The sequence below is a fragment of the Alosa sapidissima genome, chromosome 11, assembly GCF_018492685.1.
Source record: "Alosa sapidissima isolate fAloSap1 chromosome 11, fAloSap1.pri, whole genome shotgun sequence".
Classification (NCBI taxonomy): domain Eukaryota; kingdom Metazoa; phylum Chordata; class Actinopteri; order Clupeiformes; family Clupeidae; genus Alosa; species Alosa sapidissima.
In genome coordinates, this window is record NC_055967.1 from 13406210 (window position 1) to 13429403 (window position 23194).

General features: G+C 40.3%; 3 protein-coding genes across 5 annotated transcripts; 2 read left to right on the forward strand and 1 right to left on the reverse strand.

Moving 5' to 3' along the window:
• Positions 1-39: 39 nt before the first annotated feature.
• golt1bb (golgi transport 1Bb) lies at positions 40-5537 on the reverse strand. Its single transcript, XM_042111168.1, has 5 exons — positions 5344-5537; positions 4842-4933; positions 4449-4627; positions 1611-1692; positions 40-1515 (listed from the first exon to the last, which is right to left on the reverse strand). The coding sequence occupies exons 1-5, from the start codon at positions 5366-5368 to the stop codon at positions 1477-1479; spliced, it is 417 nt and encodes a 138-aa protein (XP_041967102.1). The 5' UTR covers positions 5369-5537; the 3' UTR covers positions 40-1476.
• A 346-nt stretch (positions 5538-5883) lies between these two features.
• On the forward strand, positions 5884-10716 carry slc35b4 (solute carrier family 35 member B4). The gene is made up of 10 exons (XM_042111187.1): positions 5884-6122; positions 6332-6445; positions 6962-7064; positions 7160-7209; positions 7292-7373; positions 7461-7518; positions 8688-8797; positions 8904-8979; positions 9125-9200; positions 9442-10716. Exons 1-10 carry the CDS (start codon positions 6037-6039, stop codon positions 9686-9688), a joined length of 1002 nt encoding a protein of 333 aa, XP_041967121.1. The 5' UTR covers positions 5884-6036; the 3' UTR covers positions 9689-10716.
• Positions 10717-12238: 1522 nt separating this feature from the next.
• chchd3b (coiled-coil-helix-coiled-coil-helix domain containing 3b) lies at positions 12239-22912 on the forward strand. 3 transcript variants are annotated; one of them, XM_042110908.1, is made up of 9 exons: positions 12239-12433; positions 13520-15482; positions 16820-16913; positions 17084-17264; positions 18952-18966; positions 21276-21359; positions 21711-21781; positions 22042-22223; positions 22392-22912. In XM_042110908.1, exons 1-8 carry the CDS (start codon positions 12359-12361, stop codon positions 22181-22183), a joined length of 2625 nt encoding a protein of 874 aa, XP_041966842.1. In that variant the 5' UTR covers positions 12239-12358; the 3' UTR covers positions 22184-22223; positions 22392-22912. The 3 variants fall into 3 exon arrangements, with proteins under 3 accessions (XP_041966842.1, XP_041966840.1, XP_041966841.1); XM_042110906.1 differs by having other exon boundaries at positions 22042-22177; XM_042110907.1 differs by lacking the exon at positions 18952-18966 and having other exon boundaries at positions 22042-22177.
• The last annotated feature ends 282 nt before the right edge of the window (positions 22913-23194 follow it).

Here is a 23194-nt window from a genome sequence, read left to right on the forward strand (position 1 = left end):
ACATTGTTAATTGCTCAGCAAAACACATACACAATATAGTCCACTCCATACATTTTTAATTTTCAGACTTGTAAAAAGTACAGATTGCACGTTTGTAATTAAAAATCAGAGATGTTGTGAACTCGTTCCTCACTCAAATGAGGCCTACTGTATATCCCCAGGTAAACATCTCCATCTCATCAAGCTCTATGGGACAACTGCCCGACAACACAATATAAAATGAGTGGTTCCTGTCAGTGTTAAGCATTTCAATCACAAGCAGTTTCCATTAAACATACATGACATACAAATATCAAAAGACAGTCAGTTTCACACAAATATCATTCTTCATTCATAACACTGTCAGATTCGAATAAAGATGGTAAAGAAAATATTCCCAGTTGCACGTATACATGTCATATGTATCGTTGCATTGGTAAAAGAGAATGTAACATGACGATACCAAAATGATCAGTAATGTTGTCTGTCTAAGTGCCTGAGGAGTTAGGAAAAGTTCACTTCCACAGTAGAAAACACAGGGCAAGAAAAAGCCCTGGTATACTGCTGTGGTCATAGCAATGCAATGTCCCCCTGGGTTCATGCCTGTAAGCTTGTGATCACAACCATGATATTATGAACAGTATCATGTTACCCGTCATGGTCTATACCCCAGTGACATTTGCTTCGCTGCACAACCCGTTTGTGCATAACCTATAAGTAGGCGTAGTGAGCCCTATTATTGGTCATATGTAGGCATGTTACAGAATTCATGAGCACATGAAAAAATTCTGAAAGTTCATAAATAATGGATTATGTAGTTCAAAATTCTGGTTTTGCTCTATATAACTTCACTGAACTTGGTGACTACCAAAATGTTGGCATATAGTCTCATTCCCAGATGCATTGGCAGATAAAGAGCCATCAACACTTAAAGCAACCTTACAAAAAATCAGTAACCTTTTATTACACGCACAACACTCCTCCCATCAGATCAGCACAGCACTGTACAGAACGACCTGCTTTTCACACACGTGATTCTCTGAAGAACGTTCTCCAAAGTTTGGTCATTTCACATCAACATTTGAACACACACAATGGGGATGCTAGATCCAACAGTGCTGAGTCAGAGTGCTCATGGTTTAGTCCTGCTTAGCCACCAGATGGAGACACGTTACACCATGAAGCACAGCCTGTCTCTGGATTGGGTTGGAAAAGTCCCCAAATCTTTATGGTCTTTTCTGTCATGGCAATGCACTTCATGCGATAAATTACCTCTTGTGTCAAAAGGAAGCTTCAGTAACTTCAGTAGCCAGATGAAAGTTTATGGAGGAAAAAATGTTTTCCTTCAGGTGGAAAGAGGTCTGAATTGACTGTCCAAATTCACCTTAAGGAGTGTTGGCAGTGGGCAGTAAAGTAACATTTAAAATGTAAAATGTTGAAGTATAAATATTGTTAGGGAATGATCAAGCAAATGTCCATTGTGACCACCAGTTACCGTTATACCATGGTGTTACTCTCGCCAACTTTATCAACCAACTAGAAAAAAAAGAATATCAAATGAATTGCTGTTAACACACAATGAAGAGCTCAATTAAGGAATTCAGTGTAACTGATCAGGCAGAGGAACTTACCCCACTGATACCTGGGAGGTTGAGAAGAGACCCCAGAACGGGTATCCTCCTAATGAAACCAACAGCAACTGGAAAGAACCCTCTGGAGAGGAGAAAGGAACAGTGTTCAACCACAACATTCAACCACAAAAACTTGTAGTACAACAATTGTTCTGTGACATAAGATAATGACACTTCAAATGCCATCTTGCTGGATTCAGAATGGCTTTTCAAAGAGTTGCATGTAAAAGTGGTATGTTCAAAAAACCCAGGCTGGGCCTCATCAAAAATCCTTGCATATGATTGGATAAGCCACTTGTCCGTCATCTATTGACGTGCTACTTCAACCACTCACATCGAAGCCAACCCGTGACGCTGAGAATCGTCTCACAGTCGCTTCTACGCTACGTCACATCTATGAAACTCCCACCCTGCGTCCTGATTGGCTCTACCATAAAATCTGGTGCCGAAATCACTCTCAACGGAAGCGATCCCAGATGGAAGTGAGTGGAGCTAGGCGGAACGAAATTAATCTCGCGAGAGTCAGGTTAGCTTAAAGGTGCTCTAAGCCAGTGATTCTCAACCTTTTTTCAGTAATGTACCCCCTGTGAAATATTTTTTGTCAGCCAAGTACCCCCTAACCAGCGGACAAGAATTACCGCTACACCTCAACCACGACTCCATTGTTTGAGTTTTGACAGTGATTGACAGGTGATGGCGGGTGGCATGTGACAGGTTGGGTCGAACCATCTTGGTATGGGGGGGGACTCTGGGTTTTTAGGATAATGAAATTGAATAGCCTACTGAAATATAAAATTCATTTTATGAACTTAAATTTTCCTGAAATATTTATTAAATAATTGTTTTTAAAGTATTTTGCATGGATTCTACTTTTTAAATATATGTATATTTTAAAATCTCACATACCCCCTGGAGTGCCTTCACGTATCCCCCCAGGGGTACGTGTACCCCCATTTGAGAATCACTGCTCTAAGCGATGCCACGTTTTTTGGCTAAAACATTTTATGTCACTTACTGCAAACATCACCTAACCAACCGCTAGCTGTCTGTGTCCTGAATACTCTGTAAAAAAACGTGATCTCTGTGGACAGCCCAGGCTCCATAAACGGCAACAAAAAAAACCTAAGCATACCTAGCCCATAAAAACATAAACTGTTCCAGCAAATCACAGACGAGATGCGCTTTTAGGAGTGTTTCAATTGCACGGGAGGAAGGGGGAGGAAGTAGCGAGCTAGCTCTCTGTTTTGTTTGGAAGTCAAAAGATGTGACGTTACCCAGCATCGCTTAGAGCATCTTTAAGTGGGGACATGTGCCACCACAACGGACAGTTCTATGATTCACTGGATAAGGAGTGAGGCAGCAAACACCGCTAGACTATTCTGATATGTACAACATATCTTTTGTGCATTCATGACAAGTAAACTCGTGCAAAAATACAACATAACTCAAAAACCCTGTCTATCCCACTGAAATTTGGAAGTGGTCAAATATAAGGGGTCTAAATACTACACTGGTCTTGTATGCTGGCTAGATCAAGAAGAATCAGGCACAACAGAAACACCAGCAGCAAAAGCAACACACTGCATTAATGTAGCACTTTTCTAGACACCCAAAGCGCTTTACAGTGAAGGCAGAACCTCACTAGCCACCACCAATATCTACTAGAGCCTGACCCATGTGGGATTTGAAAGGCCGATACAGATTTCGATATTTGAGGATTTCAATAACCGCTAAATCAGCCGATATTCATTTTTAACAAACACAATGTAAAAACTCTAATATTTAGCGAATTGAAAAGTACTGATCAATGGTGGGATGTTGCCTTTAAAAAGGCCTAACTATCTGGTATCCAAATGAAAGGCTCTTATACAATAAATTATTAAATAACTATAAATAATAGTGTCAGGTCTTTGTTCTTATTTGTGGTAAACACTAGTGCCACGATAACTTCCAAGGTATTTACTTTATGATTTATGATGGTATTTTCTGTGTTTTTTTACACACTGTAAACAGTGCGACTACTGTGTGATTGGAAAGGAGAATTGCATAATTTAAGACAACGTCTTAAAGTATCTATCTATCCATCTATACTCTTAAGCGACTTAAAGCTTGAACACACTGCCTGCGTTGCGTCTGTGGAACGGCTCCGTTGCATGTTGATTTTCATTTGGGCACCCATGTTAACAGGTTACAGCAGCCACGGAGCCTCTGCCATATCCACATGTCAGGCACAGCTTGAACCGTGCTTATGACATGACATTATAACATAAAGATCCTATAGGCCTGTTCGTGGGTGCACATATGTATGCAACATTTTAGGCACATCAGTGCAACCAATGAGTACTTTTAGTTGCACTAGGCAGACATTTGGTCACTCGTAACAAAGCTGCTCGCACTACAGCTGTCAGCACTGACTGATGATTGGCATAAACAGGTGTTTGCCCACTAAAACTCACAATGCATGCCTAGTATATAGCATGGCATACAATGTATTTTTGAGTATATATATACACAGCTAGACAACTGTATGATAGGATTATTGGCTGAATTTGATCAAACATAAATGTTTGTTACACCTACACAGACAGATGGCTGCTTAGACTAGTTTACAGCCTAATTAAATACAGTCACTGAAATCTAGGACTGGCTTTGGAAGTTAGATAATAGAACGGCCAAATGATCAAGAAAACCCCAATCTAAATGATTTAAGCTTCAGTAATGTAGACTGATTGTTCTCCAATTGTGGTAAATCCATCATAGTCTCACTGGGCAGCTTCATATCATTAAAAAATACCCCATGTTCAGTGGCTTGGGAGCAAGTAGACATCCAAAACTTACCTGAATAACAGAAAGAAGCCATAGGTCTCGAAGACCACACCAACAATAGGCCAACCGATCAATACAACAAACACACCCCCTAGGAAGAAACTGGTGGCTTTTGCTTTATGCCTTTGGAAGAAGAATCTGAAGGTGCGCTCCAGGCCGATGACAAATGATAAACCTGTAACAAATAATATCTGCACGCACGCACGCGCGCGCGCACACGCGCACGCACGCACACACACACACACACACACACACACACACACACACACACACACACACACACACACACACACACACACAGTCTGTCTCATATCTCAGGCTTGCATATGATCAGGGTTTCATTGCAGCTTGAATTAAGTGCTGTTAGGTATCATTTTAAAGAAGCAACGTTAGGGTTACACTTACATTTCCTATGGCAAGGAGGGCTTTATCGAAGAACAGGATCATTCCAAAGAAGAGGAAAAACACGCCGAATCCTGTTAGACCCATTCCGATTTCTGAGGCGACAGACGAAAATACTTAGATATGGCATGACTTGAATGAAAAGTTTGGATGAAGCTTTGCTAACAACGTAGACTTTGGTTAACGCTATTAAGCAGAGGCAGATACCGCAGGAAGATGCAAGTTACTGTATCTTTTAAAGTGTTACACTCATGACTAGAGGCAACACTTTAAGAGTTTTGTCACCGGGAATCGTGACCCTTTAACATACAAACTGGACAAGAATCATTCTTAACTATGAATGCCACTGTAAACAGTACGTTAGCCTACAAAGGCCTTTCTTTCATTCAGCTAGCTAGCTATGCTACTTTTCCTGAGTACCCACTGATGCCGAATATAAATCTTGGGAATAGCGGAACCCCACACTGATAGCAATAATATGACCTCAAATAGAAGTCTATCTTACTCTGAGAATCCGTCAGCGAAATCATTTTTCCGATTGACCTGGTCTTCGCAACAAACGTGCTTGTGCTTTGCAACTATTACCGCCACGTCTTCTGGCTAGTAGTTATGAGCGAAATTCACGGCGCCTGCGTGGATGTAACGTTAGGAAAAATCTGTGCGTTCAGGCATCTCCAGAGTGCGCAGTCGTGTAGCAGCTGGTAACTTGGGATAGTAAAGTCCTGCCAGCAGGCTATTCATAATTTATGCCACCGCCTACAATTACATTATCTAATTTTTCTAACATTAAGTTGTAGATATATGTCCTTTCATGACCTGGCCGGTTCTCCTACATTGTTGGCAAAAACACTTGTTTTGTGGAGACCGGAGACCTTTATTTCATGCCTATTACTTAATTTACCGGTTTACATGGAACACACCCTCTAATAGCTTGCTCCGTCGACTTGGGAAATGTGTTTCATGTCCCCAATCATCACCGAAGACTATAGAGAAAATAACAGAAATATACTACTTTTCCCATAATGCAGGCGTACAGACCCGGAAGGAGGGTATCGGCGTTGCATAGCCTACACATTTCATTGAACAATTCGGTCTCCACTCTGTCAAACAGCCTGAGCCTAGCCTGTGAATGATCATTGTGAACATCGTTAAATTCGGTGCCTCGTTAGTTGTGATACACACATACGGTTATGCGTAAATGATAAAGATGAATCCGGCATTTGCAGTCATTTTGGTTTTCGCTGGGTGCTGCAGTAACGTGGTATTTTTGGAACTTTTAGTAAGGTGAGTGGTTTGCAACTTTGCGACTCAAGTTCTAGGCATAGACTGTTGTGACCAGGCTAAAGATAACATTGAACAGCTTGTGTAAGTGTACAACATGAAGCTTCTGCTTACGGAAAATGTTATTTGGTAAAAGGAAAGCTGTCCTCTTTTGTCTCTGTATGGTGATATTATAACCAAATGTGGAAATTATGTGTGAACAATTTATACAGGGATTTTCCAGGATGTGGAAACATTGTCACCTTCGCTCAGTTTGCATTCATTGCCCTCGAAGGGTTCATATTCGAAACGAATTTTGGGAGAAAGAAACCTGCTATTCCTATGAGGTTGGTCGTAGGTTATTCATTATCTGCTGCTCAATCAGTGCACGCCTGTATCACACACACACACACACATACACACACTGTACAGTTTCTCCACCTCTGACATTTCTTCTTTTCCTCTTAAAAGAGTTTATTCAGCAATTGCAACTTTTAACATTCAAAAAATCACACTGTCCACTATCCACATTCACAATGTGTACACTCATCAACACTCTAACCATTTAAAATACCACTGGTATTGTTATAAACATTGAACAATAACTCCACCATCATCAAACATGTTCTGAATGCCTTTTTAAAGAAATCAGATACTGCACAGCGCAGTCCACCTGACTGTGATCACAGGATTCATAGTTTACCCACCTCTTATTTTACCACTACACACACACACACAGAGAGAGAGAGAGAGACACACAGAGAGACACAGAGAGAGAGAGCCCACACACAGACACACATACATAGATAGACAGACACAGACACACACTCACACCAATTATGATTTTCTATTTCTCGCCCTAGTAATTATGTCATCATGGTGACCATGTTCTTCACTGTCAGCGTCATTAATAATTACGCTCTCAACTTCAACATTGCCATGCCCCTTCACATGATTTTCAGATCTGTGAGTATATGCACTTAAGGGTATGGTCATTTAAGTTCATATTCTTGAAACTGCATTTCATGTTACAGTAAATCCTATAATGTCTGTTTTATCAGGGCTCTTTGATAGCCAACATGATTCTTGGTATCATAATTCTGAAAAAAAGGTAAGTTTATATAAGCCATATATGCTTTTTGTAGCTGTAACCACACAAATCTGCATTTTAACTATTACTTTATCTCATGTAGATACACAGCAAGTAAATACGTTTCAATTATTCTGGTGTCAGTTGGAATCTTCATCTGTACCATCATGTCTGCTAGACAAGTGGTGAGCTTACAGCTTTCTTGGCAATAGTGGACTGATTGTGAATAATTTCATGTTCCATTAGTGACTGGAAACCTTTTTTTTTTTCAGAATGTAGAGAAGGGCACAGAAGAGGAAAGTGTGTATGCCTTTATGTGGTGGCTTTTGGGTAGGTTAATGAAACTTCTGAATGGTAATCAATGCTGAGTTATTTTATTTTGCTTTGTCCACTGCCTTACTTGTATGAGAGTGACATCTGGCATTCACTTTAATAGCAAGGTGCGCAACATCAAACAGTGCGTTGGTATTTTAACAGTCAGCCATCTGAAGGAATCTGCTTGCACGCCAGACTGTGTATGCAACACCAGGATTACACTAAACTTTGCTTTACTAAAAAAATTGTGTGACTAGGAGTAGCCTTCATGCATCTGCACTCGCCTGTTATTTGAACTCATCCAAACTGAAACTGCGCTCACCGTGGTCTCATAGGCAACGACAAAACAGTTTTACACTTACTTTCACTATTGACTGACAAGGGGTTACAATCGAAAACATAGCCTGAAAAAAGCAACACTTACCCCAGTAATGTTCAAATGACTGAATACAAATCCTAGGGATATTCATCCTGTGGACCAGTCGTTGCTTGGGACTTGCTACGTTGCTAAGGGCTGCTTACATTTCCTGACAGTGCGCCTCCAAAATAGCTGTGTGCTTTTCGTTTTAGACCAGATTTTTCTTGTCAGTGGCATAATGATTTTTAGTGGGTGTAAGATAGTGATTTTTGGATCATGCGCCTGACCACACATATTTTTTTAATTGACACGCCCGTGGGCATAATGTTCAATTGAACTGGAGCGCATGGCGGAAAATTAATCACCACTTTGGGTGTAACAGGGAAGCTACACCAGGCACGTAACTGAAGTGCTCCTTTCGCGACGCACATGAATGGTCTATTTGTTTTTCGAACGTACGCACCACTATCACCTCTGGTGTAGTTACTTCCATTGATTGTAGTGGAAGCTAATTGTTGCAGTAGATGCAACGTGAACGGAACGCTTCAGTTACGCGCCTGGTGTAGCTCAGCCCTAAGATAGGAACACCCAAGGTTTGGCCCCACATTGCGCCGGGTGTAAAATAGGGCCCTCTATATGGCAAAATATGGTGTACCGCTGGCTAACCTGTTTTGTGTTTCATAGAAAAGCCATTTGGGAAAAAAAGTCCAGTGTGAAGGAGCTTTTTGGATGAGCTTTAGTCATCAATGTAAACTGTGCAAAATCTGAGGCACAAATAAGTGTAAGTCTAAAAAGAGTCTACATGTCTTTTTAATTCCATCTTTAGGCATTGCTATGTTGACCTTTGCCTTGCTCATGTCTGCTCGGATGGGAATCTTCCAGGAGACACTGTATAAGCAGTATGGGAAGCACTCCAAAGAGGCCCTTTTCTATAATGTGAGTGCCACTGTGATTTATCTCCAATAACATTTAAGAGTTAAAGTAAAGTCCATGGATACATTTACTTCATTTACTTATATGCTTGTACATTGTTGTCTTTCAGCATTGCCTTCCATTACCAGGATTCTTGCTCTTATCTACAGACATCTACAACCATTGTTTACTCTTCAATCAAAGTGGTGTGTTGTTTAAAATTATCACAACATACAGATCTATTGGATCTCCTTAATTTAGTTGAAGAATTTAATTGAATATATTTTACCTTTGCTCCTTTTAAAATGATTATTATGATGGAAAGCATTTTAAACATACATTCTCTTCCAGCTCCTGTGGAGGTCCCCTTGATTGGACAAGCTGTTCCAGTGATGTGGTTGTATCTGCTGATGAATGTCATAACTCAGTATCCTTCAAGCATTTTACTCAAATATTGCACAATACGTATCAAAAATATTATAAATGTTGCATGTGTACGGGCCACTTGGATAAGAGAGAATGCACATACTTAGAGCTACAGCATTAGCCATTGTGCAAAAGCTCATATGTACTTAATGAGCATACGTACTTAATGAGCATACGTACTTAAGATTTTCAGACTCTTCTCTTTGGTAAACAGTGAGTAAGCCTTTAACCTGCTGAATTAGATATGTGTGCATACGGGGAGTGTTCATCCTGACCACAGAGTGTACCTCACTCACAGTCACACTGGTGGTAACACTACGGAAGTTCGTCAGTCTCATCATCTCAATCTTGTACTTCCGGAACCCCTTCACTGCCTGGCACTGGGTTGGCACAGCGGTGGTGTTCCTGGGTACACTCCTCTACACAGAAGTACTGACCAATGTCTGGACTGCCCTCAGAAGCGAGAAACCACCAAAGAAAGCAGACTAATTGATAGATGGGTACCCCTCCGCTAAAATAGTGTTTTGACTCCACCCCTGGATCATCTGGATGGATGTTAATGATTGACTGTTTTCGGGCAACAAAAAAGATTTTCTGTGCCATGTCCTAGTAACATTTGTCTGTCATGGAAGTCTTTGATTGTGGTTTAAAGGGTAATGCTTGCTCTCTGTAATTCGATCTAATGACAGTACTTTACAAACATATAAACATACTTTCATTGTCTCAGTAACGGTACTAAAATGGAAATTTGCCAGGGGGAAAATTAAGAACACAGATTTGCTGATGGTGTACATTGGTGGCATGATTTAACTAAACATCTGTCTTAAATGAGAATGGAAAGATGTTTATTAGATAGCTATGCCATTTCTAAGAAGTTGAACTTCTGTGCTGCTGAATGGTGTTGAATATTTCAAACTCTGGGACTGGTCTTATTTTTAGTTTAAAGTAGCATTCATGTCTCTTTATCTATATGTTTAATACAATGTCTTAAAAAGACGGTTTAAGCTTAAGTCAGACACCAAACTAGGAGGTGCAACATTACTGTAGTATATGTGAAAATACAGATTTGTGGAACATAGTTTTCATGTATGACACTGGTAACCATGTACAGTAAGCAACTCCTTAGTTGTTCATGCTGTGTGATTTTTACAATTTAGTTGTAAGATATTGTTTGTGTGAAGTCGTTATCTAGCACTCCATTACTTAGATAAGATCGAATGTACAAATGCAGCGAAGACTCATCTTGATATGTAGGTTTTTTATTGTATGTCCCGCAGTCTTTGTACACCTATTCATAAGCCATTGTTTTATGCATATGCAATCATAATTTTTCAAGCCAAAAGAAAGACAGAATAGTTCAAAGTCATGTCATATATCTGGATTCAATCTAGACATCTGTAGATGGGAAAGAACTATTTGTGCCATTTCTTGTATCCACAATATCAATAGTTACATTCTGCCAGTGTAGGATCTGGAGGATTTGCTTCTCCCCCCTGAAATACACTTTTTAAATGATACAATTGTGATTAATCTGTGTTTATTTGGGAACATGGGATGCTGAAAACATCAGTACTACAAGTTGACACAAACTTTTGTAAGTAGGCTCCTGGTTGAAATAAGACTAAGAATAACAAATATCTTACTAATCCCAAAGGAAATGTGACTGTCACAACAACACCTTCCTGTGCATGTTAACAAACACAAACATTCAATTTAAGGATTCAAGGATTTTATTTGTCACATACATAGATATACTTTGTAAAACATGTAGTGAAAAGGCATTTAGCTGCTCAACTTTGCTGTGCAGTGGTGTCCTAAGGGGACAAAGAAAGATTAGGAAAGATTTGAATAAATAGACATATAGGTAAAATAAGTTTAAAGGTGCTCTAAGCGATGTTGGGCAACGCCACTTCTGTTGACGTTCAAACAAAACAGAGCTAGCTCGCTACTCCCTCCCCCTCCCTCCCGTGCAACTGAAACTCTCCTAAATGCGCATCTCGCTGGTTATTGGTTGGAACACTTGTGTTTGAGTGTGCGGCACTTCTCTCCTTTTACAAAAAATGTTTTAGCCTAAAAAAGTGAGAATTTGTTTATAGCACCTTTTAATAAAGTAAAAAAATAACATTGATGATACCAATAATATAGTAATGTCACACCAGTCATCAGCCACTTCACTGCTGTTTATACTTCTCCGATGGCTAACCGTTATTAACCGGATATTTTAGTATTCTGCTGGTATATACCTGGCCTGTTTATGGCATTGGCTGGAGAAGCCAAAATAGTACCAACATCATAGGCCTATCCTTTTGGCTGAACTATGGCTTTCTGTCCCCCATTCAGTTTTACTGGAAGCAACTGAGGCTGTTTGCTTGACTGTCAATTTGTTTTTCTTTTCCAAACATGGGTAAAATACATCAACAAAAGTAAAATAAAAAAAAACAGTAAGTTAGTATAAATGTCAAATAGCCTAAACGTTCTTTACATTTTTGAGTCAAGTCAAATCTGAAAGTGAATCATGTCTACTGCCACAGAGAGGGCCTCAAAGGTTTGTATGGGTATTCCCAGGCTATATTAAAGGCTCTGTCAGTTGAACAATTTGGAGTTGTGATTTCAATCTGATCATTAGAGACAGTTTCATTCTTCTTTCATCCTCTGGGCATACGAATAGGATGTGTAAATAAGTCAGAAGTCAATATAGATTGGCTGTCACAAAAAGGGTGATAAAATATCACGGCGTACAAAGACCTGGGAAGAATCAAAAAGATGTTAGAAGGGATTGCCTGGTATTGTTTTATTATGACAATAATGTCAGCGTTCATTGTTCAGCTCTTTCTTTTTATTTATTCTTTTAACTAGGCTACCCCATTAAGGGTTGTAAGAGACGAGTCTATGGCGCATAACTGGTTACCTGCCATGCATAGGCTACAGTATGTATAGGCTATACCGTCTATAATAACCAATGAAAGGGAACGATGCACAAGGCCCTCCAAGTCATCCAATGGAAGCGACCATTCTACACATGCTACTCAAAAGTGGGAAGGGCAGGGGATAGTACTCCTAACCTCCTTGAATCCCTGCGTTGTGGGTAGAATACACGCTGTACTTAAAAAATACTACAACACATTTTGTTACAGACAAGTGTCTTTTTTTTTTACAAGTATGGGGAATAATAATAGTCATTCCTCTTTTGAGTCAGACGATCATGGAGGCGTTACGTTTGTGAAGGGCATTCGGGTGAGTGCACGAGTATGAGAAGGCTGAAAGTTTAATTGCATAACAAACATAGCTCTGTACCTTATGGCTAATACTGACCGAGACATTAAGTTAAGCTCCACATAGGCAATCTTGCATATGTATTGATCAGAAAACTGTAACTTAACATTTGGAAAGTAGGCTAGTCTAACGATGATGGATGTAACCGCGCGCGTAAATAGCTTACATTGCCAATATGTGTGGCGATGAAACAGTCGCCAGACATAGATTTGTTGTCTGTACGTACTAGGCCTATATTTAGTCTTAATCTATGTATGCAAAAGATCCAATGTGCATTCAGAGAGAACTGGAAAGTATTTTATTCTATAATGATGAACTCATGAAATAAAAAATAGCTTAGGTCATGTAGTTTAGGCTATTTAAAAACGGGTTCCGAACAACTTTTAAATAAACGTATTTTTTTATTTTTTATTATTAAACCTTTAATTTGGTTTACTAAAAGTCCACGTTTCACAAACAATTCCTTTCTTTTTGAAAAAAAAAAAAAAAATCTATATTAAATTTCACATGCATGGTTAACTCTGTTTTGGTTGCATGGTTTTTATGAGGTTATCTATATTTTTGAGTTATGTTTTCTATTGCCGAACCAATAACATCTTCAACAATCAAAAATTGAGAGTATGCTGAAGATTGCATCATTCTGGTGTCCTGTCATGCAGAAAAAGCCCTGCTTTAATATAGAATATTCCCTGGATGTTTGGTGTCTGAGGTTCTTTGTATGTTAAGCCTAAAATTCTGAAATCAAAGTCAAAGTCAAAGTCAGCTTTATTGTCAATTTCTTCACATGTTCCAGACATACAAAGAGATCGAAATTACGTTTCTCACTATCCCACGGTGAAGACAAGACATATTTTTCCAATTTAAGTCCACAGACAAACATAACATTCAAGTAAACAAAAAAGTAAGTAAATAAGTAAATAAGAGGGCACATATAATAATGAAAAAATAAGAGCAGCAAAATTTGGTTGAAATTGTGCATAGACAGAAATGAAATAGAAGTTTAGGTTTAACTGACAGGCTCTGTGTTTCTTCATTGTTTGATGATAGCTTTCTGATAAAGTCATTGACCGAATGAGGGAGTCACCAAGAAAGGCCTGTCCACGGCCAGGTCAAAAAGCTGCCTCCACACCCCATGCTGTGCCTGCTTCTCCCCAACCCAGACTCACACCCATACCCACTGCTGAACGACTGGTCCCAGTTTTGCCTCAGTCTCCTCATTTTGTGAGCACTCTACTGCCTCCTCCACTTATCAAGCCAGTGCCAATCATTGAAACACTGCCAAGCCCTCCCCTCCAACATTCCTTTGAGGAAGTCAAAACACAGTCCCCGATACCACCTAAAGAGCAGCGGTCAATAACTTCCACAACTCCTGCAGAAGGCAAAGTGGAGCCTACACCATCAGTAAAAGAAGTTGTAGCCTCACCATCTTCACTTCCAGAATCAGTTGTCAGCTCTTCACCCACACCTGTAACTGAAGCCATTCCCTCACCTGTTCAGGCGACACCTAAAGTTGTTTCTACTGAACCTGTAGCCTTACCACCCTCTCCACCTGTTGATGTGCCAACCTCAACAACGCCTTCATTGGTTGTAACACCCATCCCTCCTCCTTCAGTTGAGCGTGTGGCTGAATTTCTACCTTCACCTGAGCCTAAAGTCATACAAATGCCTTCTGTTGAACCTACAATTGTGCCTGTGGAATCCAAACCTTTACCTACACCTCCTGTTGAACCTTTGAATGTACCCTCTCCTTCAACTGAGTATGTTAACGAATCTCTTCCTGCACCTGAGCCTAAAGTCATACAAATGCCTTTTGTTGAACCTACAGTTGTGCCTGTAGCTGTGGAACCTGAACCTTTACCTACACCTCCTGTTGAACCTTTGAATGTCTCCTCTCCTTCAGTTGAGCGTGTCGCTGAATTTCTATCTACACCTGAGCCTGAAGTCATTCAAATGCCTTCGGTTGAGCCTACAGTTGTACCTGTAGCTATGGAACCTGAACCTTTACCTACACCTCCTGTTGAACTTTTCAATGTCTCCTCTCCTTCAGTTGAGCGTGTCGCTGAATTTCCATCTACACCTGAGCCTGAAGTCATTCAAATACCTTCGGTTGAGCCTACAGTTGTACCTGTAGCTATGGAACCTGAACCTTTACCTACACCACCTGTTGAACCTTTGAATGTTTCTTCTCCTTCAGTTGAGCGTGTCACTGACTTTCTACCTACACCTGAGCCTGAAGTCATACAAATGCCTTCAGTTGAACCTACAGTTATACCTGTAGCTGTGAACCCTGAACCTTTATCTACACCTCCTGTTAATCTTTTGAACGTGCCCTCTCCCTCCGCTGAAGCTGAGACTCCGTCTACACGGCCATCCAAAGAGCCTATAGTCATACCACAACCTTCAGCTGATGAACTTGTAGTTGTACCCACACTTCCCACTATTGAGCCTGTAGCTGAACCCACTCTTGTTCCCGCTGGACCTGTCGCTGAACCTGTACCTCCAGTTCAGCCCCTAGATATACAAGTCCACCTTGTGGAACCAACAAACGTACCCGCACTTCCGGTTGAAGCTATTGCTGCACCTGAGCATTCTGAAGACTCCGTTATACCTGTATCCCACCCAGTTGAACCTGTAGTCACACACACGTGCCATCATGAACCTGTAGCTGTGTCTTCCCCGACTGAAACTACAGGCACGGCTGCTGAGGCCATTTTTTCACCAGTGCCTTCTGCTCCCACACCTCTACCTATTACAGAAGAAACTGAGGCAATTGCTATGCCCTCACCCTCTGTAGTGCCCTCAGTCCCGCTGCTTGCCCTGGAAGACCATGCAGATATGCTTCCAAACCCTTCAGCTGCCACTCCTCCTGCCAGTGGACTATTAGCCTTGCAAGCAGGATCAGATAGTCCACCTCCCCCACCTGAGAGGCCTGTGGACACCCATCCAATCCCCTCCCTCCTTGATACCATGAGCCCTCCCCCTCAGCTACCTCCACCTAAAACACCTGTGGGTGAGTCTTATTGTGCATGAGAGTGACATAAAAGCATTTGAAAAGATAATAATTGGAATGCCCACCAAAAAGCTTCTGATAAACACCAAGATTTCATTGAATTCATTACAGTTAACTGGTTAAAAATTTGTCCTGTAGCATTTTTCATTTTCATCAGACTGGAGTAAGGTATTTCACTCAAAATTTGGTGGTTCATTGTGAAATAATGGTAAAAGTTGTGATCCAACTTTACTGCTGTAGTTTTCTCATAATCAGACACTGAAGTAGAGCAAGTAGTCGTAAAATTAAAATGTGCAACTGGATGGTGTAAACATGAAATAGAAATAGTATTGAAATAGAACTGGTATTGAATTTGAGTGATACATATAGTAGACATAATACTGAAATGCACAGTACAGTTACAATTACAGTTGGGCAGATAGTCTCATATATGGAAGGTATTGTGCATTTAATGACAAAAGCATGACATTTGTTCCATTGTTTATATACACTTAGTGTTAGTTTTTGTTTTTAGATGTGGAGGCGCTTCAGATTTGACCTCTGGTACTAGATATTTGCTGAAAAATGTTAACTCCTTTGAGGAGTGAATTGAATATGCAGACTGAATTTAGGGTCATACGAAAAATTGTCTATGGTTTCCAAGATACAGGTGGTGGTTTAACTTACCCACTGGCTTAACATACCCCATTCTCCCCTATTTTCCAAAGACCTTAGGCAATCTTACTTTTTTGTTTTAGAAATTGTATAAAGACCAAATTTATTTGTTTCTTACTCTGTCTTTTTAGTTATCAAGTTAGGTAGTCTCAACACAATAGGAATATTACAGCTATTTCTGCTATCCTAAAACTAAAATGAATTCCCTCCATCTTGCTCTCTTCCTCCTCTCACTTACTCTGTTAAATAATGCAGTGTTGGCCCTGGCCATGGCGTGACTGGCTGGGGCACCTGCACCGTACACCGGTGACCTGGGTTCAATTCCCGCCCCTGTGGTCCTTTCCGGATCCCACCTCAACTCTCTCTCCCACCCGCTTCCTGTCATTCTCCACTGTCCTGTCCCAGTAAAAATATACTTAAAAAAAATGCAGTGCTGAAAGCAATGACCTCTCAAGGACACTAGAGGTCAGATGCAAAACCTTGGGATGTGTAGATTATATGGTGAAGGTGTCATGCTTAAGTCATAAAATGCACTATTATTTGCTCTATGCTCTATTACTAACATTGAAAGCTAAAAGAAAAAAAATCAAAACCAATAACAAGTAAGTACAAACAAACAATGTTTTATATTGCATGCCATGGTATAGCATAACTGAAAAATGTATGTTCTTTTTCATGTGAAGTCAATGAAGATGAATTGAGAACACAAATCAAAGGTGAACTACAGAGACTACTGGAGCAGGAGATGAGCCAAGCACAATTAAGGATTCAGAAACAGTGAGAATCCTTTATTTTTTTCGGGTTATTAAGGGTTATTCTCACTAGACCTTAGTGGATACAATTTGGGTAATAGTTCCTTCTGAAAGGTTTCTGACTAGATTGTGTAAGCTAGTTTCTGCTAATGCTGCTTAAACTGTAGCTCTTCATCCTGGTCTCTGTGTGTTTAGATTAGAAGAGGAGAAACTCCGAGCCAGGGCCCTCGCTCAGGTGGCTGCTCAGGCCCAGATCCAGGAGCAGGTAAAGAAGGTGTTGGATGAGGAGAGGGCTGCCCACCAGAAGTCCTTAAAAGAGACCATCATGAAGGAGCGCATGAACACTGAGGATGAGCGCCTCATTGCCCAGTATTATGTAAGGCATCTTCTTGTTCCTTTGACCACTTGCAAATATATTGGATTGCACTTAACATTCTTTTACCCCTCTGGGGCCTATTTTGAAATATGTGGTCTGAAGCATATTGTTCAAGCGCATTTAGGGTATGTCCAAGTCCAGGTTGGCTAATTTGATGGCAGAATAACTGATCAGATGCCAGGCGTATGGTTCAATCGAGTTGTACTTACAAAACGTAATAAATCATGGGTGTGTTTTGGGCATAACATCAAATAAACCAATGAGAGCACCTTCTCCAATTTTCTTTATAAGCCAGAGGCACTTTAACATGACGTGTTGCTGTTGTGATCTCATAAGTCACTTAGATGAATCTTTGGCTGAGATGCTATTTATTCACTTAGCTATAACTCAAATACTAAGTACCAATGTCAAGATGGCACAGGTTTTTAAACCCTGGCTGGCACAAACAGTGGGCAAAGGTGGCTCTGTCCGGAAGCATCAGAAAACAACGCATTTTTGAGCATAGATCCGAATGCCTTTTCTTGTGGTCCAAGTCCTGCCCTATGCCTTTACATCTTGGATGTGTTTTGATGAGCTTTTCCGTTGTTTAGATATGGCTATATAATCACTTAAGGTATCCAAAGTGCCTATTACTCCATTGTACTTCATTCAGTTCTTTACGCTGAGTGCCTCCAACATGGCCATGCAGCTGGGTTACCGTCCAGAACTTGACGTCTGTGCAAACCCCTAATTCTGAATAAGTCAGCGACGCAGCCCACAAATAGGCACCCAACGTCATGACGTAAATCTCTGCTGGTGGAATTCCCTATTTTGGCTGAATAATACAGCGTCTTCAGGGTCTTCCACCTGTATTTCACTTGTTCAGGCGTATGTCGATAGCCAGCTTCATTAAGTTTTTTTTACAAATCATTTTAAAAACGTTGCTATTACGGCATTTTCTCCCGTCGATGAACTCCATGACATTTGCATGATTGCAAGACATAAGTTTGTCTCCTCGTCTTTCCAAAAGTGTGCGTGTTGTTTCGCCATGACTAGGAAAGTGTGTGAGAGACAATTGGTTAATTGTATCCTAATTCTGTGCAAATTGAGCATGCACAGGCCTTCTGGGAGCATATTCCATTTAAGGTGTTTTCATCATATTATGTGTATATCTATGGTTTTCATGACCCAATATTCCGTTTAAAACAGGCATATGCTAGGGTGTGCAAACTGTTTATTAGTAAACCGAATATGGCCTTTTAGGTTTATTTCAGTCAGAATAGGGTGTTTACAAGACACACACATATTCGGATTATTCCCAATAAACTGATTTAAAACCGTTTATTGGCTGCATGGAACCACGCTCAGTGAAAGGCTGGTTTATGGTTCTGTGTCTGACACTGTTCCCTCTACGCTGACAATTTTCAGTCACTGTCTCCTGTGTTTGCGTTGCTCTCCAGTGAAATGCTGGATGGAGTGCTGAACTCCATAGACTGCCATATTTAAATATAGATGTAAATTGTTTCTTACACTGAAATTATATATGTCTTAGCAAGATGTTAGGTGCATGCTTGGGGGAGTAAGTTACTTTGTTACTTATTGAACACCTGTATAGTGCTACAATATCCTGAACTGATAATCATGATCATTTTAATGCCCCATTTCGGCTCTTTATTTCATTACCTCTTTCCCTCTCTTTGTGCCTCAGTGGTTGGAGCGGAAGGTAAGAAAAGAAAAGAAAAGATTTTTCAGCATGTTCTTTTGTTTTTGGAGTCTTCTCTGTGATATTATGTTGCCATAGAGTGTGTTCTGTAGACACTGACCAAAGCATGTTTTATGATGGCATAATTTGAAAGCCAGCAAACAGATGGCAAAAACCCTAAGTGTGTGCAGGTTTTGACCATGAAATTGTGGTGAACTGCTTGATTGACAGATTGCACATGTAAGATGGTGCTGTAATATAGTTTTTATGCAACCAATTTATGCAAGATGCTGTCTGTTCTGTGTGTGTGTTATCTTAAAGCTATTAAAATTGACTATTGTGAAAATAATAATTACAAAAGCATTACATAAATATAGCTGCAAGCAGCAATGTGGGGGCCAAGCAGTTGAGCAGGAGTTGTCATGGCAACCCAATGTTGCTACATTATACACACACCCAATTAACCCCCCGTCCCACACACACACATATACACGGATAAACCTCCTTTCCCACACACCCCAATAGCCCCCCACACATACACATACCTCAAACATCACCAAATTGATTGTGCGTCCTCAGGTTGTAGTCACGAGTCCACATACCAAGTTTGGTGTTGATACGAGAAAGTGTTGATAATTACATTACATTACATTTAGCAGACACTTCTTGACCAAAGTGACTTACATATGTCAGCTATATTACAAGGGATCACATTGTCCCCGGAGCAACTTGGGGTTAAGTGCCTTGCTCAAGGGCACAGCGGTGGAAGGCGGGAATTGAACCGACAACTTTCAGGCTACTGCACGCTAGCCCAGCTCCTTAACCACTACACTACCACTGCCCATTATAGCGCCCCTAGTGTCCCCCCCCACCACTGCTAATTATAGCGCCCCTAGTGTTCAAAGGTCACTAAATATATTGAGCGTCTTCAGGATGTGGCCCCGAGTCCATGTACCAAATTTGGCGTCGATACGAGAAAGTGTTGCAAATTATAGCACCCCTAGTGGTTAAAGGTTGCTAAAATTATTGTGTCTCCTTAGGATGTGGTCCTGAGTCCATATACTAAGTTTGGTTTCGATACCTGAAAGCATTGCTGAAATATGAGCCCACTTCCTGTGATTATAGCGCCCCCTAGTGGTCAAAGGTCATTACATTTATTGAGCCTCATCCTTATTGGGTCCTGACCCCATGTACAGACTTTGGTTTTTCTATGTCAAAGCGTTGCTGAAATATGACTATACTTCCTGTGATTATAGCGACACACAGTGGTCAAAATGCACCAAATTTGAGACCATGTACTGAGTTTGGTGTTGATACGCAAAAGCCTTGCTTAGATATCACTTCACTTCCTGTATGGCTCCAAAAAGGAATGCGTTTATGAGTCATTGTCTGACGATCATCTGCGTCAAGTTTCGTGAAAATCGGATAAACTTTGTGACCTTTGAAATCTTTTAGGTGTTTTTTAATTAAATCCAATATGGCGGAAAATCCAACGTGGCGGAAATTGATGTTATGGGCTGCGTTGAGTTCGGTCTCATCCAAGGATTCCAAGTATACCTCAATTTGTATGGTTGAAACTTTAAGCGCATAGATAGCGGACACATTGGGGGCGCTAGAGCACTTGACATGAAACTTAGTGAAATTAATCATATGACTATACCGAATCAATGTGCCAAATTTCCCAACTTTTCACTGTATGGTTCAACGGCAAATGATTGTTTTGTTATAATAATAATAATAAGAACACATAGAATCACTATGGTTTGCCTCGCAGCTTTGCTGCTTGGCCCCCAATTAGAACTGAATTGTAACTAGGTTGATGGACTAACCTTTCTTGATTACTGCTATGGACGAATCTAAATTCTATGCCAGTTCCCTTGCCTCCTCCCACTAACACCAGCTTTTGTATTTAATATGTGGCATGCTAGCTATAGATATGGGTGCGAGTTTGACAGCATATTTTGCCGACAGTGCATGCACAAAGTGGGCAGAGTCAGGCCAACGTTAATTAATAAAATATAGAAAGATAGAACATTGGTTGCAATGGTTTATTAAATTTCACTTCACTAGAGAGGTCTCGCCCATTTCAGAGTCCCCGCCTTGATGTAGCTCCCGCTGCCTGTATCGGCGCCAAACTCTGGCCCATAGAGAGAATATGTATTATGTCAATGTGCTCCCTCAAAAAGGTGCATTCAAATAGCACAGGAAGTATCTTGCACTACCGGCTTGATTGTTTATTGACTCAAAGCAATTCAAGCTGCATTGGTGAGCTAAGCCCTGTAATTATTCACTATTCCATAATGTCCTGTCTTTTTGATGATCCTCCTCAGGCTCAGAAGCTGGAGGAGAGAGATCAAGACCTGAAGAAACAAGATGTCCTTTATAGGGAGCAGATCAACAAGCTGGAAGAGAAGGCAAGGCTTTCGGTTTGATTTTTTTGAAGACTTTTGATCTTCCATAATGCCAGCTGTAAGCCATATCCTAGCATGCAAGTTATTACAGTGTAAATTGTATTGGTACCATGAGGAAGACTGGCTTCTATATAGCCTGTTTTGACTGCAAAAGCATTCTGTTCCAACAGGAAGTGAGGTTGTTGTTGTTATGGCATTTTTCAAACATGTAAGGAAATGGTTATGAAAGGAGTTGTTAATTAACAATGAGCAGGTGCTGCAGCTGTTTTTTAATACAATGTTGTCCATCCATTCCATACAAGAAAAGGGAATTTTATGTGAGAATTTGTTTTTATGTTACTTACCTTTTTTCAGAGTACGCTATTTTACAAGGTCACTAGTGAGAACTTCCGCAAGGGGAAAGAGGATGCGCACAATCGCTTCAAGTGAGTTTGTTCTCTATAGACTCAGTCATTAGTCATTAGCACAATTGACGGAGGCATTACATATGTAAACCTCCAATTGATTTAAATAAAAATTATTACTTGTCGCCTGCTTTTTATATGATTGAAGCTAAGTAACCTTTCTTGAATTTCCCCATGGGGATCAATAAAGTATCTATCTATCTATCTATCTATCTATCTATCCTATTGTCAGCAACTGTCATATGACTGTTTTTACATGTCTGGTCATTTTTCTCTTGTAGGAGAGTTCAGATTAAACCTGCTTGTTCTGAGCTGCAAGAACAGATAATGAAGTGTTATAAGGACAACCAAGGCCAGACCTTAGCCTGTTCCAATATCGCCTCACTCTACATTCAATGTGTGGACAAAGCCAAACAAGTATGAATCACAAGGCATGCAGGGCATGTGGTTGAATTGTTCTTGAGTTAGCTAACTGTTATCTACATAAATTATTCTTGCACACATTTGAGTGGGCAAGCAGTTTTGCTTATTTTGAAATAAAGCAAGTGTTTTTCCACTTGAAAATATGCACAACTCATATTTGTAGAGTATCTGTATGAATATTTAACAAATTACATTTCTTTTCCCACAGAAAGCGAAGACGAGTATTGGGGCGTAAACCTGATAAATCTCAGGATGGCAGCAGCATCCATATACAATCCAACATGTCCTAAAGTGAGATCAAGCCATAAGAGACCGTTTACAGTGTACTCTTTTTCTGAACAGGATCTCCAATACAAAGGTTTCAATGCTCTTAACAATCCACTGTGTAGTGACAAAACCTGTAGATTTGTGAAGGCCCTGTCGGGGATATAGGCCATGCAAGACAAGAACTGGAAACATTGTAGTTTGTTGACTCTTCATGTTCCACAAATGCATTGTTAATGTACACAGTATTGCACCACCAACCCAGAAGTTAACTACAGGATGTTCACACTGCTCATATGGCGGAGGACTGAATTATCAGAATTGCAATAATTGTACAATCACTTAACAAATTTGCAATCAACAAAATGCCAAGGGTTAGGTGGATGCATGCTGATTTTAAATCTTTATAATTTGAATTACGGTATGAATGTGAAGCCAAATAAAAGGGAAAATTCTTTAAAATTATCTAATTGTATTCAGTGAATTGAATTGGTCATCTCTCATCTGCATTTTATAAAGTGGACTTGTAGGACCACTCTCAGCCTGTTACAGTTGTTTTCAGTCACTGCACACTATGATTTGGTACTCAGGATCTACCATAATAAAAGATATTTGATATGAGAGAATAAACGTTTCATTACAATATCAAAGGATAGACAGAACTACACTGCTGAACTAAAACAGGCACATACTGTTAATATTGAATTGGACTGCCTTGCTCAAACGCATGCATGCATGCTGAAATCA